This window comes from Netta rufina (assembly GCF_964035555.1).
Source record: "Netta rufina genome assembly, chromosome: 1".
Taxonomy (NCBI): domain Eukaryota; kingdom Metazoa; phylum Chordata; class Aves; order Anseriformes; family Anatidae; genus Netta; species Netta rufina.
The window spans coordinates 174495439-174515517 of NC_140123.1; the positions used below are offsets into that span (position 1 = coordinate 174495439).

Consider the following 20079-nt stretch of genomic DNA (forward strand, 5'->3'; position numbering starts at 1 on the left):
TAGTTTAACTATATAAATGAGTTGTTTCAAATTATTCCAGAGTTTAAGGGTTTTCTTTAAGAGCCAATGAGAAGTAAGAACTGCTCTTACCAAAATTGTATTACTGAAAAATTCTATTACACTAGCCATAACTGCAAGTAATGTTACGTTTAAATATGACTCACTTCAGAAATGTTTATTATTGCAACTCAATGTATATCTTTAAAATAATTTTATTTTCTACAAATACTATTTGATCTAAAAAATTACATGTTTATAAATCTCATTACATGCTAATAAATCCTATTATGTAATAAATGTTTTATAGTAAATGAATATTCAGAACTATTTCTTTACCAGAATTAGATCTGTTCTATACACTACGTGTGGCATATACGGTAAAATCTCAAATGTACAATGGCACCATAAACTCACTTGGGATTAAGTGAATGAGTATTATGAAGATTTACTAGACCACACTCCTTACATAAAACTTCTGATTCTGTAACATGCTGAACACTTCCTCCCAAAGCAGGGAACCCTGACATCACCCACTGTCATTCTCAGAGAACACCCATAATTTAAAAAGCTGCAGGAAGTGGCATTATTCACCCCTCTTGAGAGGCAAACACACAGACTACTAGTCTGTGACACCATTATATTACAAGTTTAAATACTATAAATATTAATTAAAAAAACTCCCTACTCTTCTATAGAAGTGATACACAGACATCGTCAGCTTTATACCAGCTATAAAGTTGACACTCTATTGTCTTCATAGTTCCTGATGAAAAAATAGGTAGCCGCTACACCACATCTGCAAGAAGGCTGCTTGTTCCTTATGTTCATGAGCAATTCACAGTATTAAAATCAGGCCAACAGTTAGCCACTAACTACTGATCAAAGTTACTTCACCTCTAATCTCATTTTTGAGATTATTATGTACAGTAAAGCCTAAAATTAATTGTTCTTTTTGTAGTAGTAAATCAGTCATTTTTAGCATGGTAAAAGAATAGTAGATTTGCCTGGCTTTTTGTATGTACAAACATATTGCTTACTCCAGCACTGAAATAGATGGAGAGCGTAGCGCTACCAGAAGAAATTTACAAACAGGTTAAAAAAATGCATAACTGGGTTGGTCTTATATAAAAATGCAGCAGCAACAGATCGAGAAAGACAAACTTAAGAAAGGTTGTTGTAAAACAGCCTGCTAAAATATGGTGATAACCGAATCCCTAATTAATCAGGATACTGGCATTTAGATTTTAACTTATCTACACAAAAATACAACTACTACCATGAAGAAAGGAAGTTCCTAATTACAATTGGAATTTCTAAAATACTTGAACATAATAAGACAGGGGATACTAAAACTTTCTATTGCAAGCTAAGGAACTGCTCTATTGTGAGAAAAGTTGGTTGGATCCATCCTTCTCAGAGAGAGGCTCACAGACTCAGACACCTGGAATGCCAAAGCAGCTCACCTGAAGTAGTCTTCCACTGCCATCCTTTCCTTTGCTGTAAAGGGCTTGAGAAAAATCATGTTTTTTTTTTTTTGTTTGTTTTTTTTTAATTAAATCAAATTGCTTAGGTATGAAATATTACACTAGCTGTACAATTGCAAAATACAACTTCAACAATCCATTTTCAAGTCAACAAATAGTTGTGGTAAATAACATTTTGTTAAATTGAAAACAAGCCTGAGACCTTCAGGGTGAGAACTATAGTACAAGGAAAATAAGCATCCTTCCAACCAAACATCTTTTGTAAGGTGTTCTTATAAAAATTCTTACCAGCCATAGGGGAAGTTTAATTTCACATACTACATTGCTTTACTGAACATGAATATGTAATATCTTTTTTCTAAGATAAAGATACATCTATTTAACCATGAAAGTGAGAAACACTTGTGGTAGCAGTTCTCAAACTTCTTCTTAGATAATTGTATCCTCTTCAGACTCACGACTCTGTTTCTCTGTCCATAACCTCCCAATTGTAGTTAGAAGTACACACAACTGGAAATGGAAAATAATGAGACTCCACGCATAAACTGCATTTCAACTTTGATTATTGCTATGAAAAGTAGGGTGCTACAGAGAATATCCCATGAGGCAGTTGACAGCTGAGAACTGGTTTTAGAACTCTGAAGCATTGACATAGTACATGAAGAAGTGGTGGCAGATCAACTGCTTGTTCAAAAAGATGTCTAAAAACCCTTATGTATCCATGTTTGCAGAGAAAGGTCGAGAGGGGAAAATCAGTCCTACAGATTACTTCATTGCACACATTTATTTCTCTTCTCTTTTGCTTGTTTGTGTTGGGAGACTGTATGGTCTCTGACTCTTCAATTAACGTCCATGGGAATATGGCTGCAGAGACAGATGCATGGCCACTGAGATACAAAAGGATAGGAGGTGAAGCAACAACGTCTGGCACATCCAGCGAGTAAATACTGCTGCTCACTGACAAGATCTGCAGAAATGCACTTCCATGGGATTTCCTCCCTCTAAGCGCAAATGTTCTTGCCTTGTGTACCAGGAGCTGCATTATCACCAGGCACCACAGTAGTGATCTCTGAACTGATTAGCACTAAAAATTTAAGTGAGGTCTGTAACAGCAGTATGTTACACTTAAAGTAAAAAGAAAAAAGAAAAAAAAAGAAACTGTAATGGGTACATTCTTTGACAGAGTTTTAAAGTCCTTTAAATGGTATAAACCCAACTTGTTTATGAGGAAATAGATACAAAATGTTACATAAATAATACCACAAATAGCTTACTAGATGACTCCTGGAATTTATCATCATCTTTTTAGGCATTTCAGTTCTCACTGCAAGAGATACCAACTTATCAAGGATCTGAGCCTTGGCAGAATCTAATTTAACAGTATTTGTTTTCAAATGCCTCTCTATTCACCCTCTGACAAAAAGTCAGAATTTGTTCTAAGGATTTTCTTGTTCCCTTATTGATGGTATGTCACAGAAATTCTTAACTACGTAGCACTTTACGCTTGCTTTCTTATACTCTATTTTCCACCTTAACAGTCAATGTTATATTGCTCATAATCAGCCATACATCTCTCGTGTTATTAACTCCATGCTGTTTGTACTCTTTTTACAAAATATCCTCCTGGTACAGTCATAATTGTGTTTGATTAAGTGTCTTGGTTACACAAGAATTTCTCTTGGTCAAGGGAAACATTTTCAAACATAATTCAGCCTCTTCTGCACACACTCTGCTCCACAAATCTACCCGTCTCAACACTTTTAACCTATGGTACTGCTCTGTGATGAACTCTTTGCTGTTTTACTTTCCATACGGCATTAATCTGTCTGTCACTGCCTCCTACATCATCGATGCACACTATTCTCCCGTAGGCCTTTTGCATATAAAACTTACGCACACACAAACATTTTGCACGATGACCCCTGACTAGGAAAGCTCCCGTTTCCTCTGACCACTCTTGGCAATATGTCCCTACTCAGCTTTCTTGCAAGTACCACAAAAATAACAACCTTTGACATCATCACATACCTTCATTTTAAAACTCACTAGGGTTCTCTTCCTCATTTGGTAGCCACATACACACTACTGTGAGACCTTCTGAAGTTTTGACTAATTTGATCATTTTCATTAAATTGCCGCTCCATTTTTATGTACTAGCCAAAAACCTATTTATCTCCATCTGTAAATAACTTACAAAAACACAAGACAACTGTTAAGCCCTGAGAATTACTTAAGTGATGAGACTTGATCTACTGAAAAAGGGAAGAAATATATTGAGAATGAGTACTTGCCTAAATGCACAGCCTTTCCCTCTGTGATTTCTGAGTTTTCTTCCTGCTTTGTCTATAATGAGACTTCCCTGGGTATGTGTGACAACCTCCACAAATTCAGAAGGAAAACAAACAGAACAACTCTCTCTTCAGAAAATCAACCATAGTGCAATAGGAGTAACTTACCAAACTTGTCTATTAAAAATAAACAAGTTAACGAACTACCAACAGAAGTAGGCAATTCTGAGCATGGATCTGTTGGCATGTCTCTCTGCAGCTAACGTTGCACTCAGCGGAACCCCGATGCGGGTCTCCATGAAAGCAGACCTCTACAATTAAAAAACAAAACAACAACAAAGCCCACCACAAACCCTCACCACCACCAAAACCCAAAGAGCAGAGTGTCTATCACTACTGGGGGGCAATGCCAGAAGCACAGCAGTCACTCACGAGACATCAGTACTGTCTGCTTGAAAAAGGATAGCACAAGCTGCTCTGTAAGATAACAGCAATAATTTCTAATGTACATTCGCAAGAAACAATGAGGACCTATGCTCTTTTTCCATCCCCCTCCATGCAGTGAGGTAGAGCAAGAGGCAGAGAAAGGAGATACGCACCCCTTTTAAATAATGTGTCGCTTTCATTCTCTGGAGACATCAGTGTGACAGAGCTCAGAATAAAGCGTCAATAAGCACTACTGCCAAACACAAACTTACATTATCTTTTAGCAAATAATAATAACAGTGACAATAATTCCAATCACAGAAACAAAAACTGCGCATAATAATATCTGTATACTACAGCAGAAATTGGAGTTGCATTGAAAATACACTTTGCCCACATCTTTGACTGGTTCACTTGCCCTCTGCCCACTGTTTGGGCCAGAACAACTTGCATTCCACCACTCAGAATGGTTTTAAATAGCAGCCACTTTAAACACTTTGCTTAAAAACAAGCTGAGTTTAAAAGTTCTCTTCCTAAACCATACAAGCCTAAGGCCCAGGACAAGCAATAGTTTCATAACACACAGGATCACAAACTGTCAGAGTACTTCGCACTTACTTCCACCCCTGAAACCCAAACTTTGTCTCTAAGTCTTCATGTTCATAAGTATAAAAACTTTTCTTCAAATCTGTGAGTATTTCCTTGCTTCATTTTTTCCCCTCTCATTAAAAATTGGTTCTTGACAAATGTGTAGTATTAGAGGTGGGGTAGACATAGTGCAAATGCAACCTATCCCAAACCTAAGCTGACATCTGGTGTTTTATACGCCACATATATAATTCATGCATTTTTATGTAATTAACACACAAAATAAAGTACTCATAAATATTATTAGTTTTCTGAAAGTGACAACAGCTTTTGAAAAACCCCTTACAGTTCCACCACTGTATCCTTCTAGCTTTCTTCAGCAAAGCAATGTCCATGAAGAAATATTTTCCAAGATAAGACCTTTCTCTTTTTAGGAAGAGATAAAATCCTTTATTTGATTATATGCAATTTTATGCCCTTATGATATTTTAATACAAGGATAAAAGTAGCAGTAACTATGATGACGACAGATTTTTAAAACCAAAATGAAAATGATAAATCCAGTGTTAATGAAAAATATAAACCAGCAGAAGAGAAATGACGTTCCCGCAGCACTGGTCCTGCAAGCGAAGATGCAGAAGTAGCACCAGGAGGTTTACACCGGTACACCAGACCCTCACTGCAGAAGGCAGATGGTGCAACTCAAGCCCAGAGACCACTCAGCGCTTTACAGATAATGACATCCCTCAGTAAGCAGTGACCCAGCTCTGGGCCACAAGCCAATTAACACCCAGCGACCAACTTAAATGAGGGGGTTGGCCATTAAAGACTGTAACTTATCAGCATTTGATTACATAACTCCTCCTCTTCCTCCTGCAGTCTGTCTGTCCATCCCCTGGACCTTTCCAAACTGTGCTCTCACCACTGATATTCCCACATTCCTGCCTTCTCACCTTGTGCACCTCAGTGCCCTAACGCTGCACCGCGGGGCTGACTGCCTGTTTAGGAGGTGCGCATCTTCCCAACGGGCAGCTGCCGAGCCAAGAAATATCCAAAACCTTTCAATCTACAAACCATAGCAAGCGGCCTGAGCAAAAAAGGCTTTGTCAAAAAACGTACGGCCCTGAGAGGCCCTTCTACCTGGTGGCCTTCTCCAGCTGAATTCTGTATAACACACACTCTAAAATTTCATCTGGTAAGGCAATCTGATCAACAATCCTGCACATTTATGCCGCTGCTGTATGTTATATGGTGTGTCAACAATCATATTTATGTTGTACCTACTTCACTATAACTTCCCATCATTATTTCCACAATGTAAAGAAGGTTTTAATCATATTTATTCTGATGTTGCAAGTGCTGTAAGTCTGCAATACTACGCATCACTCTATAACAGTGAAATTATAATAAAATATGAGTAAATTCTTTGATACATTTCTCAAAACAATAAATAATGGTAACAGGCACTTTTGCACAAATAATTGAATTAAAGTTTGGATATACATCTCCATACTGAATATATAAAATGAGTTTTAAGTTGATTTTAAAAGCTAAAAGCATTTGCTCTATTTCTTTCCATCAGCGGGATCCCTACTAGGTGTCAACAGGTGTCAACAGCTTTTTGTTTTCCAGGCTTGCCTAGATCACCAAGCAGGCCAAAACCTCAAAATGCTTAAATTCATTTAATCATACAAAAAACAAATCCTTTTGTTTTCATGAACTCCTAAAAATATATATATACACACACACACCTCGAGTCTGCAACTTCTGCTTGTATGCAAAGGCCTCCTGAGGACAACTAAAGAAACGAACACCCCGCGGTATCATACGTTTCGAGTATCTTTATTGACTTCACTTTTTTAGGCTCTTTCCTTGCAGGAAACAGGCACACTTCGTGCTAATATGCATGGTCCAGATCTTACACATCTGACCTTTAAAAGCACAGGTGCAGCACTGACACAGAATGCACCCAGCTCTGAACAGGGATGAGATTGTCCCTAAGCAGGTCTAAAGAGAATTCCACGTGGGCAAAAGTCCCCAAACACAGCTCTTGTGGCAGACCTATATAAGCCCTGAGTCACCATAAAGCTAACGGAATATTTGGGCTTCCTACTGGGCATGTAAATTTCCAGAGAATCACCACCTTAAACTAGATCGCACAGAGACGTCCATACAGAAATACAGCAGTCCATTTGGGGAAGCTAGGGGTTTGTGTTTGGTTGCGTGCAGAACAGTAGATTATTTTAAAGCCACCTTTCTCTTTGATCTTACTTCAGAAGCACTTTCTTCAAAAGCCAGGCTAACTTTGTTTAAAATACAATTAAACTTACTAGGAGAATGCAAGCTACTACAGAAAAATAGTATTTGTGTACTGGTTATGTAAAAATCTAAAAACAAACAAACAAACAAAAAAAACTTGTATGCATCTATGACAAAAAACACATTTTTAAAAATTAATTTCATTACTAACAGCATATTGTCTATAAGACCTACTAATGAAACATTACTGAATGTGATGGTCATTGTCACCGAGTATTGTACTTTGATTTTCTAATCTTTTACACTTTTACTCCAATTCTATATGCATTGATTAACATAACTTCCTAATAAATTATTATACGCAGAGAATCACATGGTGTTCAACAGGATAACCAGTTTAGCTAAGTTTGAAAGAAAAAGCACTTTGAGGCATTTGAAGAAAAACACTAAAGGCATCCCAACCTGTATGGTAGTTAGGGCCCTCCATTAGATTCTCCATATCTAATTAAACACAATAATAATGTACTACAGTGGTCAGCCTTTGCACATAGCCCTGTTCAGAAATAAAACTTTTACTAAAATAAAAATTGTATTTCTATACCTGACGATTACAAAAATGACCTTGGAAGAACAAACAAAATGCACACCAATGCTGCAATGCCTGACTGGGTCTGCAGAGTACCTGAAAGCACATTTTTGAGATGTGTGAAATACCTTTCAGATATTGGTCTAGATCCTGTGAATTCTGCATGTCCACAGCTGCAGATTTTTTTTTTTCCCCAAGTACCATGGAATCTATTATCATTTTGCTGTAAAATTCAGTATTTTATGGTTGCTAGGCACCTGACATTTAGTGCTTTGTCCTCTTGCCCTTTTACCTGCATACACCTTTTCTTCCCTTCAGTTTTCTTTCCAATTAGCAACTCATTTGATTACAGTAAATATTCCGTGTGCAGACAGTGGGTACAGACACCAAGGGGTCAAGCACCAGAAGATGAATTCCAGCTTCCAGTCAAAGATTGAGAACATGATGATTAACAGAGAAGGAGAGACTAGCAGCCAGGGTAAACAGCATCACAGGTGATTCCCCCTCAGACCACAAGCAAAGCAAAACAATTTCTGAATTGGCCCATGTGGGTAATACTGTGGAAGCTGAGACAGTGGGGAAAGGTTGCCCAGAAAGCACAGCCAAAAACTCCTCAGAAATAATTACTATTGAGTAAAATCAATTAACATGTAAGCAATGAGTCCGAACTGTATGTATGTATATGAAAAAAATAAATAAATCTCCTAGTGATACAACAGATTAATACTGACGTGGGATTTATTAGCATTTACTACAGAGATTGTAAGGCTCTATTATAAAGAATATACTCAAGAGACAAAAGATATGGTTGCATATTCATACTTAAATGAGGTCATTCCTGATCTTTTCAGGTATTTACTGTGCAACTGTAGCATTACATGAACAATGACTGTTCGTTTCAAATGTAAATTTTGCCAGGTTTCCATTGATGGTATCAGGAAGAGAAAAGTATTTAAGAAACAGTTCTGCAGCCTCCAGTGTTTCAAAGCTCTACTATCTTACCCAAAATTATAGAGGATATATGTGAACTCTGTAGCCTGGAACTGTTTACCTGGCTGGGTTATATGGCATTTAATCAGGGTCACCAACACCCAGAGACTCTTGAGGAAAATAATTGTGTAAGGGAAGCAATGCTTCTAAGTTTACTTCCACAAATTTTCTTTTAATACAAACATGCTTAAGAAAAAAAAATATATATATATAAAAATATATATATATATTTTATTTTTATATATATATCTCACACAGTTGTACTACACCTATCCTACATTGTACTTATTGTTAGCATGCTAAGATCATGCCAAATTTACCCCCCAATTAAATTATTATCGTTTTACTAAATTCAGTCCCTGGGATGTATCCTTGAGGAACAGCTACCCCGACACATTATGTCCCAGTAACACACAATATTGTAACACTACCACAAAACACTTCTCAGAAGAACTTTAACAGAGCTACTTAAAGCTAGTCACATGATTTAGTGATTTACAGAGCTGAGAATCTCTACACATGGATTATCATGGAAGCACAGCAACCTTTGGACCAGGAGGCAGAGGCCAACTGGCAGACGTCACGGTACGTAACAGTCAAGACACACAGGTAGCCATAAGTTCGACCCAGGAAACTTCAGCGAGCAAACACATGAAAACTCTTAACAAACACTGGGAAAGGAAAGGTCTCTCTGAATCACGATGACCGTGTTACTACACAGGATTTTTCTGCAGTTGAGGAAGCTATGAACTGACAAGTAACCCTGTAAATTATTCTGCAGGAATACTAATCTGTGCCGTTGCTCCTCCCACAGCAATAAAATAGGAAAATAATATGAACACAGTTCACTGTTGCAGAGAAACATGCTCTACTGCATCATTCAGCAGAACTCCACTCTGTTATGATAGTAAGCAATCCCTCTTGCAGCATAGCTGGCTTGCTACAATTTATCTAGAGTTAAAAGAAATGCATGCACACTCTGTTTAAAGATAGAAAACAAAAAGTAGAGAACTTGGTGTCACTGCCTTCTTGCTGAAAACCTAATTCAGGTCTGCTTAGACTTGAACTCATTGCTCCAAGGAGACTGTATTTTAGATCTGATACCTAGCTCACTAATCTAGTACCTCAGGCAAAGCCTAAGCTCACTATTCTGGGTACCATCTTGCTGTTTTATTATCCTTCCTTAAGATAAGCTTCTTTCTTTCAACCGTTCCAATATTTCTCTGCTTAGGTATCCCAAGTTTATCTATTCCCTAAGGAATAAAGATTGTTCTTCCTCTCATCTATGCTATATTTTCTGCTTCTTAGTACTGCAGAGGGCAAACAAGCTTATGAATAGTTTTATTTTCCTCATATATTCCTAATTTATATTCATTTTCAAATATTTAAGATATGACATAGAAGCATGAAGAGACACAATCCCTGCATTAAAGAGCTTACAGTCTCACACTTCTCTGAGAGATAGGTAAACAAACATCAATATACTCACTTTATAAATATGAATAAAAAGATGGCAAATGATTTAACTAAGGCCACAGAATAAATATGTATCGGACTGATAAGCAGAAACACGATCGAGTGATGGGATCTCTGGCCTATACCCAATTCCCTTTACCAACTATGTATCTTGCAACAGCGTGGACCAGCACTAGAGTTACTCCAAGTAGTCCCAGTTAAGCTGAAAGGCACCACTTTGACACTCTAAACAAGCATTTTAAAACAAACCACAAAAATCCCTTCTCATAATCTGTTGCATACTCAGTTTTCACTTTTCCAGTTCACAGAGCACAACCCCAGCCTGCTTTATTTTTCCAGCAGCGCCTCCTCAGCTGGCAATTAGAGAAGAATTCTAAAAGATGGCAACTATCAGTAGCCCCCTTTTATGGGCTGCTTGAGTAAGGCTCAGGAAGAAGAAATCTGGCTAGCAGAACTGGCATCTGGCATTAAACAACAACAACTACAAGGTATTACTATGTTTGGATCTCATTCTCATCTGACACGTGCTCTTAAAGCAGTGGCCTGAACCTGTGTGTTCCTCCAGCACAGAACAAGCCATACCTCTCTACTTCGCTACTGGGGAAAGCAGGGAAGGGGCTAGGATGGGAAAGACAAAGAAAGCCTTATCTATCAAGGTTTAACTGCAAATAAAGAAGTTAATTAAAGCTTATTAGCAGTAAAGGAAATAAGTAGTCTGAAACTGCTTTTCTTAACCCAGGCTTACTCCCCTTTACCAAGGAAAGAAGCGCTATCCTTCCATCCTTGAGCACCTTGATCTTGCTGCAATATGCTTACCGTTTATTCAAACCTAAGACATTACCACAGCTATTAATAATTTAAAAGCATAAATTAATTTTTATATTGTTTCAACTGAAGATCAGAAAATGGTTTTAACATGTAAACTTTCCACCGGCTATTAGACAATTCAGTAGGTCTCGAAGTCACCAAGAGTTATTACGGTGTTTCCAGAAACTTGCTTTTTGTAGGTTATTAGTTCTGACATCTGCCTAGATAAGCTTTCAAGTTAAGCAATCAGAATTCTGCATTAAAACTGAAGAACAACACTCCCCCCTCTCCCAATAAACCAATATATTTCACCTCAGCAGCAGTGATTTAGGTCGTCATTTCTAACAACGAGCTTGCAGGAAAATACTCAGGAAGAGCAAGTACGTTAACATTCATCTCACTAATTTTTCACTCCATTTTTTCCAGCCGTGGAGTTCACCCTCTGCAGGAAGAGCTCACAAACTTTGATAGAGGTCAAACTCATCTGCATAGTGACTAGTATCACCACATCACTCTAAGGAAGAGGGATTTTAAGGTAACTTTGTTTCCTTTCACCCGCTGCTTGCCCTCTTGAGAAGAGGCCTGTTGCAGGTTTTGTGTTATAAAAATTCTTCTCTCCTTTGGGCGGATTCGCAGCAACTCTGACAAAATATCCATCCGCATAAATAACTCCTATGGAGAGACCTTCTGAGATTTTAACAACCAACATATCTAATTCCCCTAAATAAAGCTTTAGAGCATGAACAGTAACTACTCCTGACAGTAAATATGTTGATTGCATTATTACAGTACAACTAAAACAAAATTCCCCCTCCAACTATGTGAAATATTCGCTTCAAACTTAAAGGCAAGGCCTCCGATGCCTGACTGAAACATGCACTACAATTCTTATCTGTGGGGGAGGGGGGGGAATAATTTAACGAACAAATCACAAAAATGCCATCCACGTATTTGTTTTCTGTCCTGCCAACGGCTGCAGGATTTGTGACAAAATTAAGCGCGACAGATTTTTCAGGTGAAGTCTGCAGCGCTGCAATGAAAGTCTGTAGCTGTGCAAGATGAAAGCCTTCACTGTAGTGTTTTTCAAGGATGGACAGAACCTGTGGGGTCATGGGGTCCACTTCTCTGCCAGTCCTGGCTCGTTACCTCCAACACAGGTATTAGCGCCCTGACCAGGCTGGTTCTGAATGACGCATGGTGTGGGTTTCCCCCCAGCTCTGCTTGTCATACCAGTCAGAAGCTGGATGGGTATATCTGAGGGGTTTGTGCTGCTATCTGCTCTCAATTTTCTCCTTCAGTTTCATCTCAGCTTACACATTAACGTAGCTCCTTATCTTAGTTAAAATTATCTCCCTTTTAGGTATTTAGGCCTTTCAAAAATCTTTGTAAAATACCATGTCCCCTTTTCACCCAAAATGTTCAGTTAGCCATGCAAAACGTATTTATTTCTCAATTATTATTATTATTTTTTTTAATGAACTAGTCCTTCCAGCCTCCTAAATATTTTCTTGCTCTTCTCTAAGCTTCTGCCAAGTTGCCACACCTGTTGCAAAGGTACTGGAAGTAAACCAGTCCTTAAAATACAGTCACACAATCTCATACAAAACACAATCTCCCACTTTTTCAGTGCCTCAGCAGATGCACCCTAAACTTTTTGTTTTTTTTTCTTGTTTGTGATGTTTTTTGTTTGTTTGTTTTGATTTTGTTTCCTTTTACAAAGACTATGTATCATATTGCAAATTGGGGCCTGTTCTTCCTGTCAGAAGCATGCACAACCCCTTTTCATATGAAAGGGAGCTGGGTGCACACAACTGACAGGATTATCAGGCCCATGGTATCACTCCTATCCCTTTTTCAGCAGTACTGCTTTCCAGGTTATTCCCACGCAGTGAATACCTGTTTTGGATTACTGTCCCTCAAATGTATTAGCTTGCGTTTGGCTAACTAAATCTCATTTGTATTTTCCAACAATGTGTCTAATTTCTGTAGATAAATGTTTTTTTTTTTCTGCCCTGACTTTTGTTGAACTCTTCCCACTTTATCATCTGCTAATGTCACTAGTGTACTATTCACTTTCACATCGAGTTCATTGATACAGACACTAAATATGCCTAAAATGGCTAAACTTGTATCACTGCATGCATATGCGAGCACTCATGTTACTCTTTTAGCACCTAAAACTGCTGTGACTCACCAAACATATTCTCCATACTTTGTTCTATTTTTGTTTATGGTCGTTCACTCCATTTTTCACTCAGATGACACTCCACATACATAAATAATTTGTTAATGAGAGATTTAGAGGTGTATTTGTATTTTAGTAAAACATGTAAAATACTATTACAGCTACAACTTTCCCTTCATCCACTAGGGCCTCAAACCAGTCCTGTACTCCACCATACTCACTGATCTATGTGCAGATGTTGTTGCAGTATCAGATCCTAATTTTAAACACTGAGCAAATATAATGAAAAAAAAAAAAAAAAAAAAAAAAAAAAGCCTGTTTTTAAAGTAATTTTGCTTGGAAAATTCCAGACTTTTTATTGCTGCTTTCCTAATATTTCTGCCATTATTTTACGAGCACCAGCAATTAGAATCCCATAAATTTATCTAGTTTTTCAGGTCATACTTTTTGTTTTTGCCTTTTTTTATTTTTAAGAAAAAAAAATCAGTATTATTACTCAGTTTCTTAGTGCCATCTTGAACATCAGATTACTTAAATATCTTTGTAACTTTCGAATGCCCCCTCTATTTGTTGTCAATAACAATTTCACACAGTCCTGATTTTTAACTGCTCACACTGTTTTATCCTACCATGTATGCAATTTCAGGAAGTTCAGCATAATGGCTTGTCTTTACAGTAACTTTATGCCCCTTTCCATTTATAAACTGACCTATTTTCTCTCCGCTTGACTTCCCCTTACCTCCCCAATATTTACAACAGCAAATTCTTATTCACCTTTAACTAGTATTAACTCATTTCTGCCACCTTGACCAAATGCTTTGCAGAACTGAGACCCAAACTTATTTTACCTGGCACTTAGCCCTTTCCCATAATTTCTCTTACAGCAGACAAATACTTTTTAAAAGCAAACTGTTTTTTAATTCAGCTATTCATACTTCATTTGCACAAGGTCTCGCTTCCAAAGAATAGATGAAGACCCACAACAGAAATAAATGTATCGCTTACGCTCACATGAAAAGCAGCAGAACCTTATACTAAGACGCGAGGTCACATCAGCCCAATTCTTTGTAGGACTGTAACCTAATCAACCATTAACATAAAAAAACAAGTTGTATTTCATGTTAACTTTATTTTCACCTACTGCATGTTTACCAACTAACAAAAATGTAAAAGTCTGCCCGCATTACCAATATTTACATTTATTATTCCGTATTAAAATATTTTCATTAACATTATAAAATAATCTTTAGAGATGCATTTAGAAAATGCTTTACTAATTCACCTCAATTGAGATGAAACATCTAATTTGCACTACATCCAAGGGAATTACACTCTGTGATGCTGTAGAGCCTTACAGAACTACATTAACAAGTACAGTCTATCAATGGTTATCGGCACTGTGGCTTTTGACTGCTCACTAAGAACCACAGTGCATAAATTACTTCACCTGTCAGACAGCTCAAAGCAATGCAGGCACAAAGTTTGAATGGTTCAGACTTTCCCTATTACAAATAACTTTTTCCAGTGAGAGCGAAGAGGGAGCAGTGCAAGGGAAAAGGGGTGGATGGGATGGTCTATCATAACCTACCAGAATTACATCAGAAGTTTAAACAATTCACATCTTTAACAGGCTATCATTCCCAAAGACATCCAACAAAAATCCATAAGTCAAAATGAAGGAGTTATTTAAACAAAACAGAAGACACACCTCACAACTGCCTAGAAAAAAGTTAATCTGATGATTGTTTTGCAAAACGTTCGGTATAATTAAGCCAACAGGACTACTAACGCCGCACAAAATAAATTCAACTTTCTAAATTATTTAAACAGTAATTTTAAGTCAAAATGACAGCATTATTAGAGATAACACAGCAAAACGAGCAAGGGGTTCCTGTAGCTTGAGATCTTATCTCAGCCAACATGGTATGCCAGATGTTTCATAGAAAGAAGCAACTTTCATCACAGACCATCACAGATCCAAATCCGCAAATGTATTCATGTAGGTACACACCACCAAATCCCTCTGAATTCATGAGGATCCTATCTGCCAGGCAGATCACTGCGTCACTTTATAGGGCACAACATACAATTTGATAAAAATGTATATTAAAGTTAACAGGCCTCAATTTGTTTGGCTTTGTTTGCGAAGTCATTACAATAGTGGGGCCAAGACTCCAGTCATACTTGAGACTAAAAAGGAACATTTTTTTTCCATGGGGAATTGCTGAGCAGCTCATGAAAACCTAGCCCTATAAGAAACCTCAGGTTATGTTCTTCACCACTGATAACATAAAACAGTTTTTACAAATTTAGCATGAGAGTACTTTTCTTTCCATATAACCAAATTCCCCCCAAACCCTTCAATGTTAAAGCTAAATGATCATGAATCTAGAGATATATGTGTATATACAGTCATATTACTGCACATGTAGGGTGGTGAACTCAGCTGGAAAACACTTCACTTCAAACTTAGATTATGTTAGAAGCAACAGTGAGTAAAGCAGTAATTCAAAAAACAAAAACAAACCACCCCCCAAACAACCACCTTGACAGTTTATTTCAGAATGGCCTACGTAAATGATAGAGATTATGATAAATCAAACATTTTAAAAGATTCTTCATCTTAACTGTTTATCAACTTTTCTTTCCCTAAATTGCAAATAAATAACAAAAAAAACACTTTCAATTATTTGTATCTAATCATTCAGACACATTTTCAGCAACTGTATATAAAATAATGTCAGTATCAGCATGGTAAAAATAAAAATAAAATTTTTGGATGTTTGATTCTAAATTATAAAGTAGTATCTTGTTAAAAATTAATAGCCATTAGAAGGCTAAATTAACATTAATTACCTTAACTGTCATGGCATATAAATGCTTCCAAAATACATATGAAAACACAAATGACATACCGCCTTACGTCACAGTGCAATAAGTTTGGCTTTCAAGCCCTTCTAAAATACAGAAATTAAAAAAAAAAAAATCATTTTGCAAAATAAATGTGAAATCTAATCAGGTAATAGACTACATGGTCCACCAGAAGAAGTCAAAAAGCAAAAACTATTTTCTGTGATCCAACAAATGTTTAGCAACACGACCAGAATACTATGTATTAGAGAGAGAAAATAAACAGCAAAGGACATCCTGAAGTGAGCTTCCCACTTCATTCCTAGGCCTACTAGCAATCATAAACTTTGCTAAAGCTATTAACTATGGCAATTTCTTTCCTTAGTCTGGATCTTAAAGCAATCATATGTCATCACCAAAAAAAGAAAAATTCAGTAACTACAGATATCTGACTAAGGTTTTCCAGACATCATTGTAACTCAATAACTGCTCTACTGTGCTCTGAACTCTACAGCTTCAAGCTGGAAGTCAATCTAGGACAACCAATAGAAAGTGCACCTGTACAATTACTGCATTTCCTAATTCAGAAGGCCAAACTAGAGACAGATAAAGCTTGTGTGTACTCAGATCACCAAAACAGAAGTCCAAAAGCCCATACATCTTTTGTACACATTGCACATCTATCTTAGCATTAACTGCAATGAAAAAAATATCATCTATACAGTTCAGAAACATAACATTACATTCCTTAACCCATGTACATTAAACTTGATTCTAAATTAAATATAATCATCACTATATAGCATCTAGAAACACTATGCATGCAATAGCTGTAAAATCTTTCACATAAAAAAAACACTAAGTTAATCAAAATTAATTTCTTTTAAAAAATCATTTAATAACAGAACAGCACCACATACAGTAATTTAAAATATTCAGTGTAAACCTCCATGCAACATTAAAAAAAAAAAAATCTGCATCTTAAAAAATAATCTGCATGACTTCAAGGAATATAAACTTATTTTTAAAAACTGCAAAAATCTACTATTTTTCAAGTAACAGGAAAAAAAATATTTATCTTTGTACTCTAAAATAAAACATAATGTATGCTGCTGGTAATTGATAACAGTATAAATTAGACTGCTTTGCATATCTTCCTACAGATGCATTTTCCTTCAATGTCTGACCCCACTGAACAGTAAACAAGTTTACATATAGGAACACATTTCAGTGCTTCAAAAATTAAACTAAGTTTCTGTAACTACAATACCAGGATCTCTTAGTAACTGTCCTTTAGTACCACCGTTCTAAAATAATCAATTAAAATGGCTCTGACATGGATTGTTTATATACTTAGGATCCCCTGAAAGTTTAAGGCTTGCATCTGTAAAATACAAATAAAATAACTGCAGAACATAATTACCTTTAAGTGATCACTGCAGCAGACAAATAAGGAATTAGAAGTCCTTTCTGGTTTATTTTGTAGCTTTTTTTTTTTTTTTTTTTAAGAGTAGGGGTATTTTTATTATTGCACACACCGACAACCCAATATAATCCCACACTCAAAAATACTACTGCAACAGCTTGATAGCACTCACCGCAAGTAATACTGTTTTAAAGCGAAGGCAGCGTTAGAACAACTTCTGGGAAAGTTAAACTCCTCTACAATTTCTCCCCACTGATTCTTCTCAGATACCTGTCAAAAACAACACACAGGGGCCGAGATACACAACGTACACACAAACACCTCGTCGACAGCAAACATCGCAAAAAAAAAAAAAAAAAAAGAAAAAAAAAAAAACCCTACGAGCTGCCACGAAGCAAATAGATAAATATATGGAGAAAATAATAATAATAATAAACAGGAACGTATATGGGATTTGGGACTGCATTTGTTACTGACAGCCGCTAATATTCCCCCTTCGGGAACAATCCCGCTCCTCGCCGACATCTTCCCGGCTGGCTGTGTTTTGCCTTCTTTCGGGGGGCACGGCCGGGAGGGCCCGCAGCGTTTTGGGGTTTGTTTGTTGTTGTTTTTACTGCCTGGACAATAACCAATCGGGAGTCCCTCTGTCGCCCCCTTTTAAATCCTACCGCGGTCCGTTAAAAACCCAAAGAAGTTTAAAATAAAGGCAGGCGAGCCGGGGAGGGGGCGCCCCCTGGGCTGCGGGGTGCGGGGGCGCGGGGGAGCCCTCCCGATGGGTCCCCCCGCGGCAGCTCCCCAGCCACAGAGAGGCCTTTCTTTTGAGGCCTACATTTCTGTCCCTAGCCTTGAAGCCTAAAGATGGCTATTTGATTACACACCGTCTTGGGTGCCCCTTTTGTTATTTTTCCCCGGGAAGGGCTCGGAGGGCAGCGCCTGGCCCCCCCCCGGCCGCGAGGCTCGTTCCCTAGCCCATGCTCCGTGCCGATTATCGATGTTAAACATGCCCGCTAATTTTGAGTTGCACTAAAACTGCGCTCAGACTCTCTCTCCTCTCTCCGTCTCTCCCTCTCAGAGGCGCACACACAAGCTGCGACCACAGGCGACACAAACTGCCCCTCACGGCCCCAAACGCCCCGCTCCCCCCTCGCCTTCCCCCGGCGACGGGGGGCAGGGGGCCGGGGCCCGGCCGGGGGCGGGGGGGGGGGCCGGCCGGGGGCTCCGCCGTACCCCCGGATCCCCCTCCATCGCTCCGCCGACAAGGCCAAGGCACCAACCTGCCTGCCTGCCTGCTTCCTTCTTCCACCCCCCACCTTCTCTAACCGGCTTTAAATAGGACGGTTCCCGGCCACCCCGGCTCCCCCCGCCGCCCCCGGGGGTCAGAGGAGACTTTTGGGAAGAGGTTAGCGGGAGGGAAAGCCAAATTAAAACTTCCACTCACCTTCCCAAATCCGCCTAAAGTGGTGACTCTGGTGTAGAGAGCGTGAAGATCCAGCTCCTTCCCACCCACCACAGGGATCTTCTTAAAAGGAGACCTGCCAAAGGAGATACACACAAAACACCACAACTTGTCAGCTCTGCCCCCTTTTCTCCCCTCGCTGGGGCTGCCGTGTCCTTCAGGGAAGGGGCTGGAAGTTGGATCTGGTCGGTTTAAAAGCCTCCCCCCCTCCCGTTCCATCTCCCCATTTTCCTCACCCTCTGCTGTGGTGAAACTGCCGCAGCTCGTCCAGGAAAGCGAGTCCCTTTCTCCGCTGGTCTGCGTGGTTTTTACCCGTCGAATTTGCCATTTTTGTAATAAAAAAGGTCCTCTTAAAAAAAAAATCCAATTTAAAAAAAAAAACGGCCGACAACAACAACAACAATCCCCGGCTCCTCCTTGTCTTTAAGAGACCCAGGTGCCCGTGCTCGGCCGGGGATCAGCCATGGAGAGGGGCTTGTTTAAAAAAAAGTTTAAAAGGAATAAGGGAGCCCAGAGAGTGTGGTAATTGCGAGTCCTGTCTCCACACAACACACAGGCAAAGAGACAGGGAGGGAGAGGGGCACCTCTCAGTAATTCCTCCTCCCGCTGCTGCTGCCTCTCTCAGCACCACAAACCCAACCGATCCAGCCTGCACATGAGACTCAACATGGTGCTGCTGGATCACACAATGAATTGGGTTACTGTTGTGGTGGGGTGGGGGGGGAGCCGGAGTGAGGTATTGACAGTGTGTGTGTGTTACAGCCGCGGCTCCATGCGATCTCCCTCTCCCTCGCTCGCTCCCTCGCTCGCTCTCTCGCACACACACACTGTACAGCTACGGCGGCGGCGGCGGTGGCGGCGGCAGCAGGATTCACTTCTCTTCTCTCTCAGACAAAAAGATCTGAGGCCGCCGTGCTTCTGCCTGGACGAGAGCGCAACACAGCGGGCCCCGGAGGCCGCTCCCGGTACTGCACGAGGCAGCTCCGAAGGCAAAAGCCAGCGCAGCCCCAGCAAGCAGTTCCTGGCGGGGAACAATAGGCTCCTCTCGCCGCTAAGGGCTCATCTGCAATGTGCCGCAAACTTCACACAAAGCCGGGCGGAAAGAGGCGAGGGAGAGGGAGAAGAGGGGAGGAAAAAAACGGCTACTACCGGTTGTTCCAGGGCTGGGGGCCGGGGAAACGCGCCCTCCGCGCCGGGCTCGCCACGGCGGCCGCTCCCCGCTCGCTGCTCCGGGGGGAGGGCAGCAGAGGTGGGCTCG

The 20079-nt window shown here is 39.4% G+C and overlaps 1 protein-coding gene across 1 annotated transcript in view; it reads right to left on the bottom strand.

Moving 5' to 3' along the window:
* Positions 1-19623, bottom strand: part of ARID2 (AT-rich interaction domain 2) — a 103078-nt gene extending 83455 nt beyond the window's left edge. Inside the window, exons 1-3 of the mRNA XM_084294825.1 lie at positions 19058-19623; positions 18804-18897; positions 17538-17635 (exon numbers count right to left, since the gene is read on the bottom strand). Of these exons, the coding sequence (XP_084150951.1) occupies positions 17538-17635; positions 18804-18897; positions 19058-19149 (284 nt within the window). The 5' untranslated portion in view covers positions 19150-19623. The remainder of the gene's footprint in view (positions 1-17537; positions 17636-18803; positions 18898-19057) is intronic.
* Between the last annotated feature and the right edge of the window lie 456 nt (positions 19624-20079).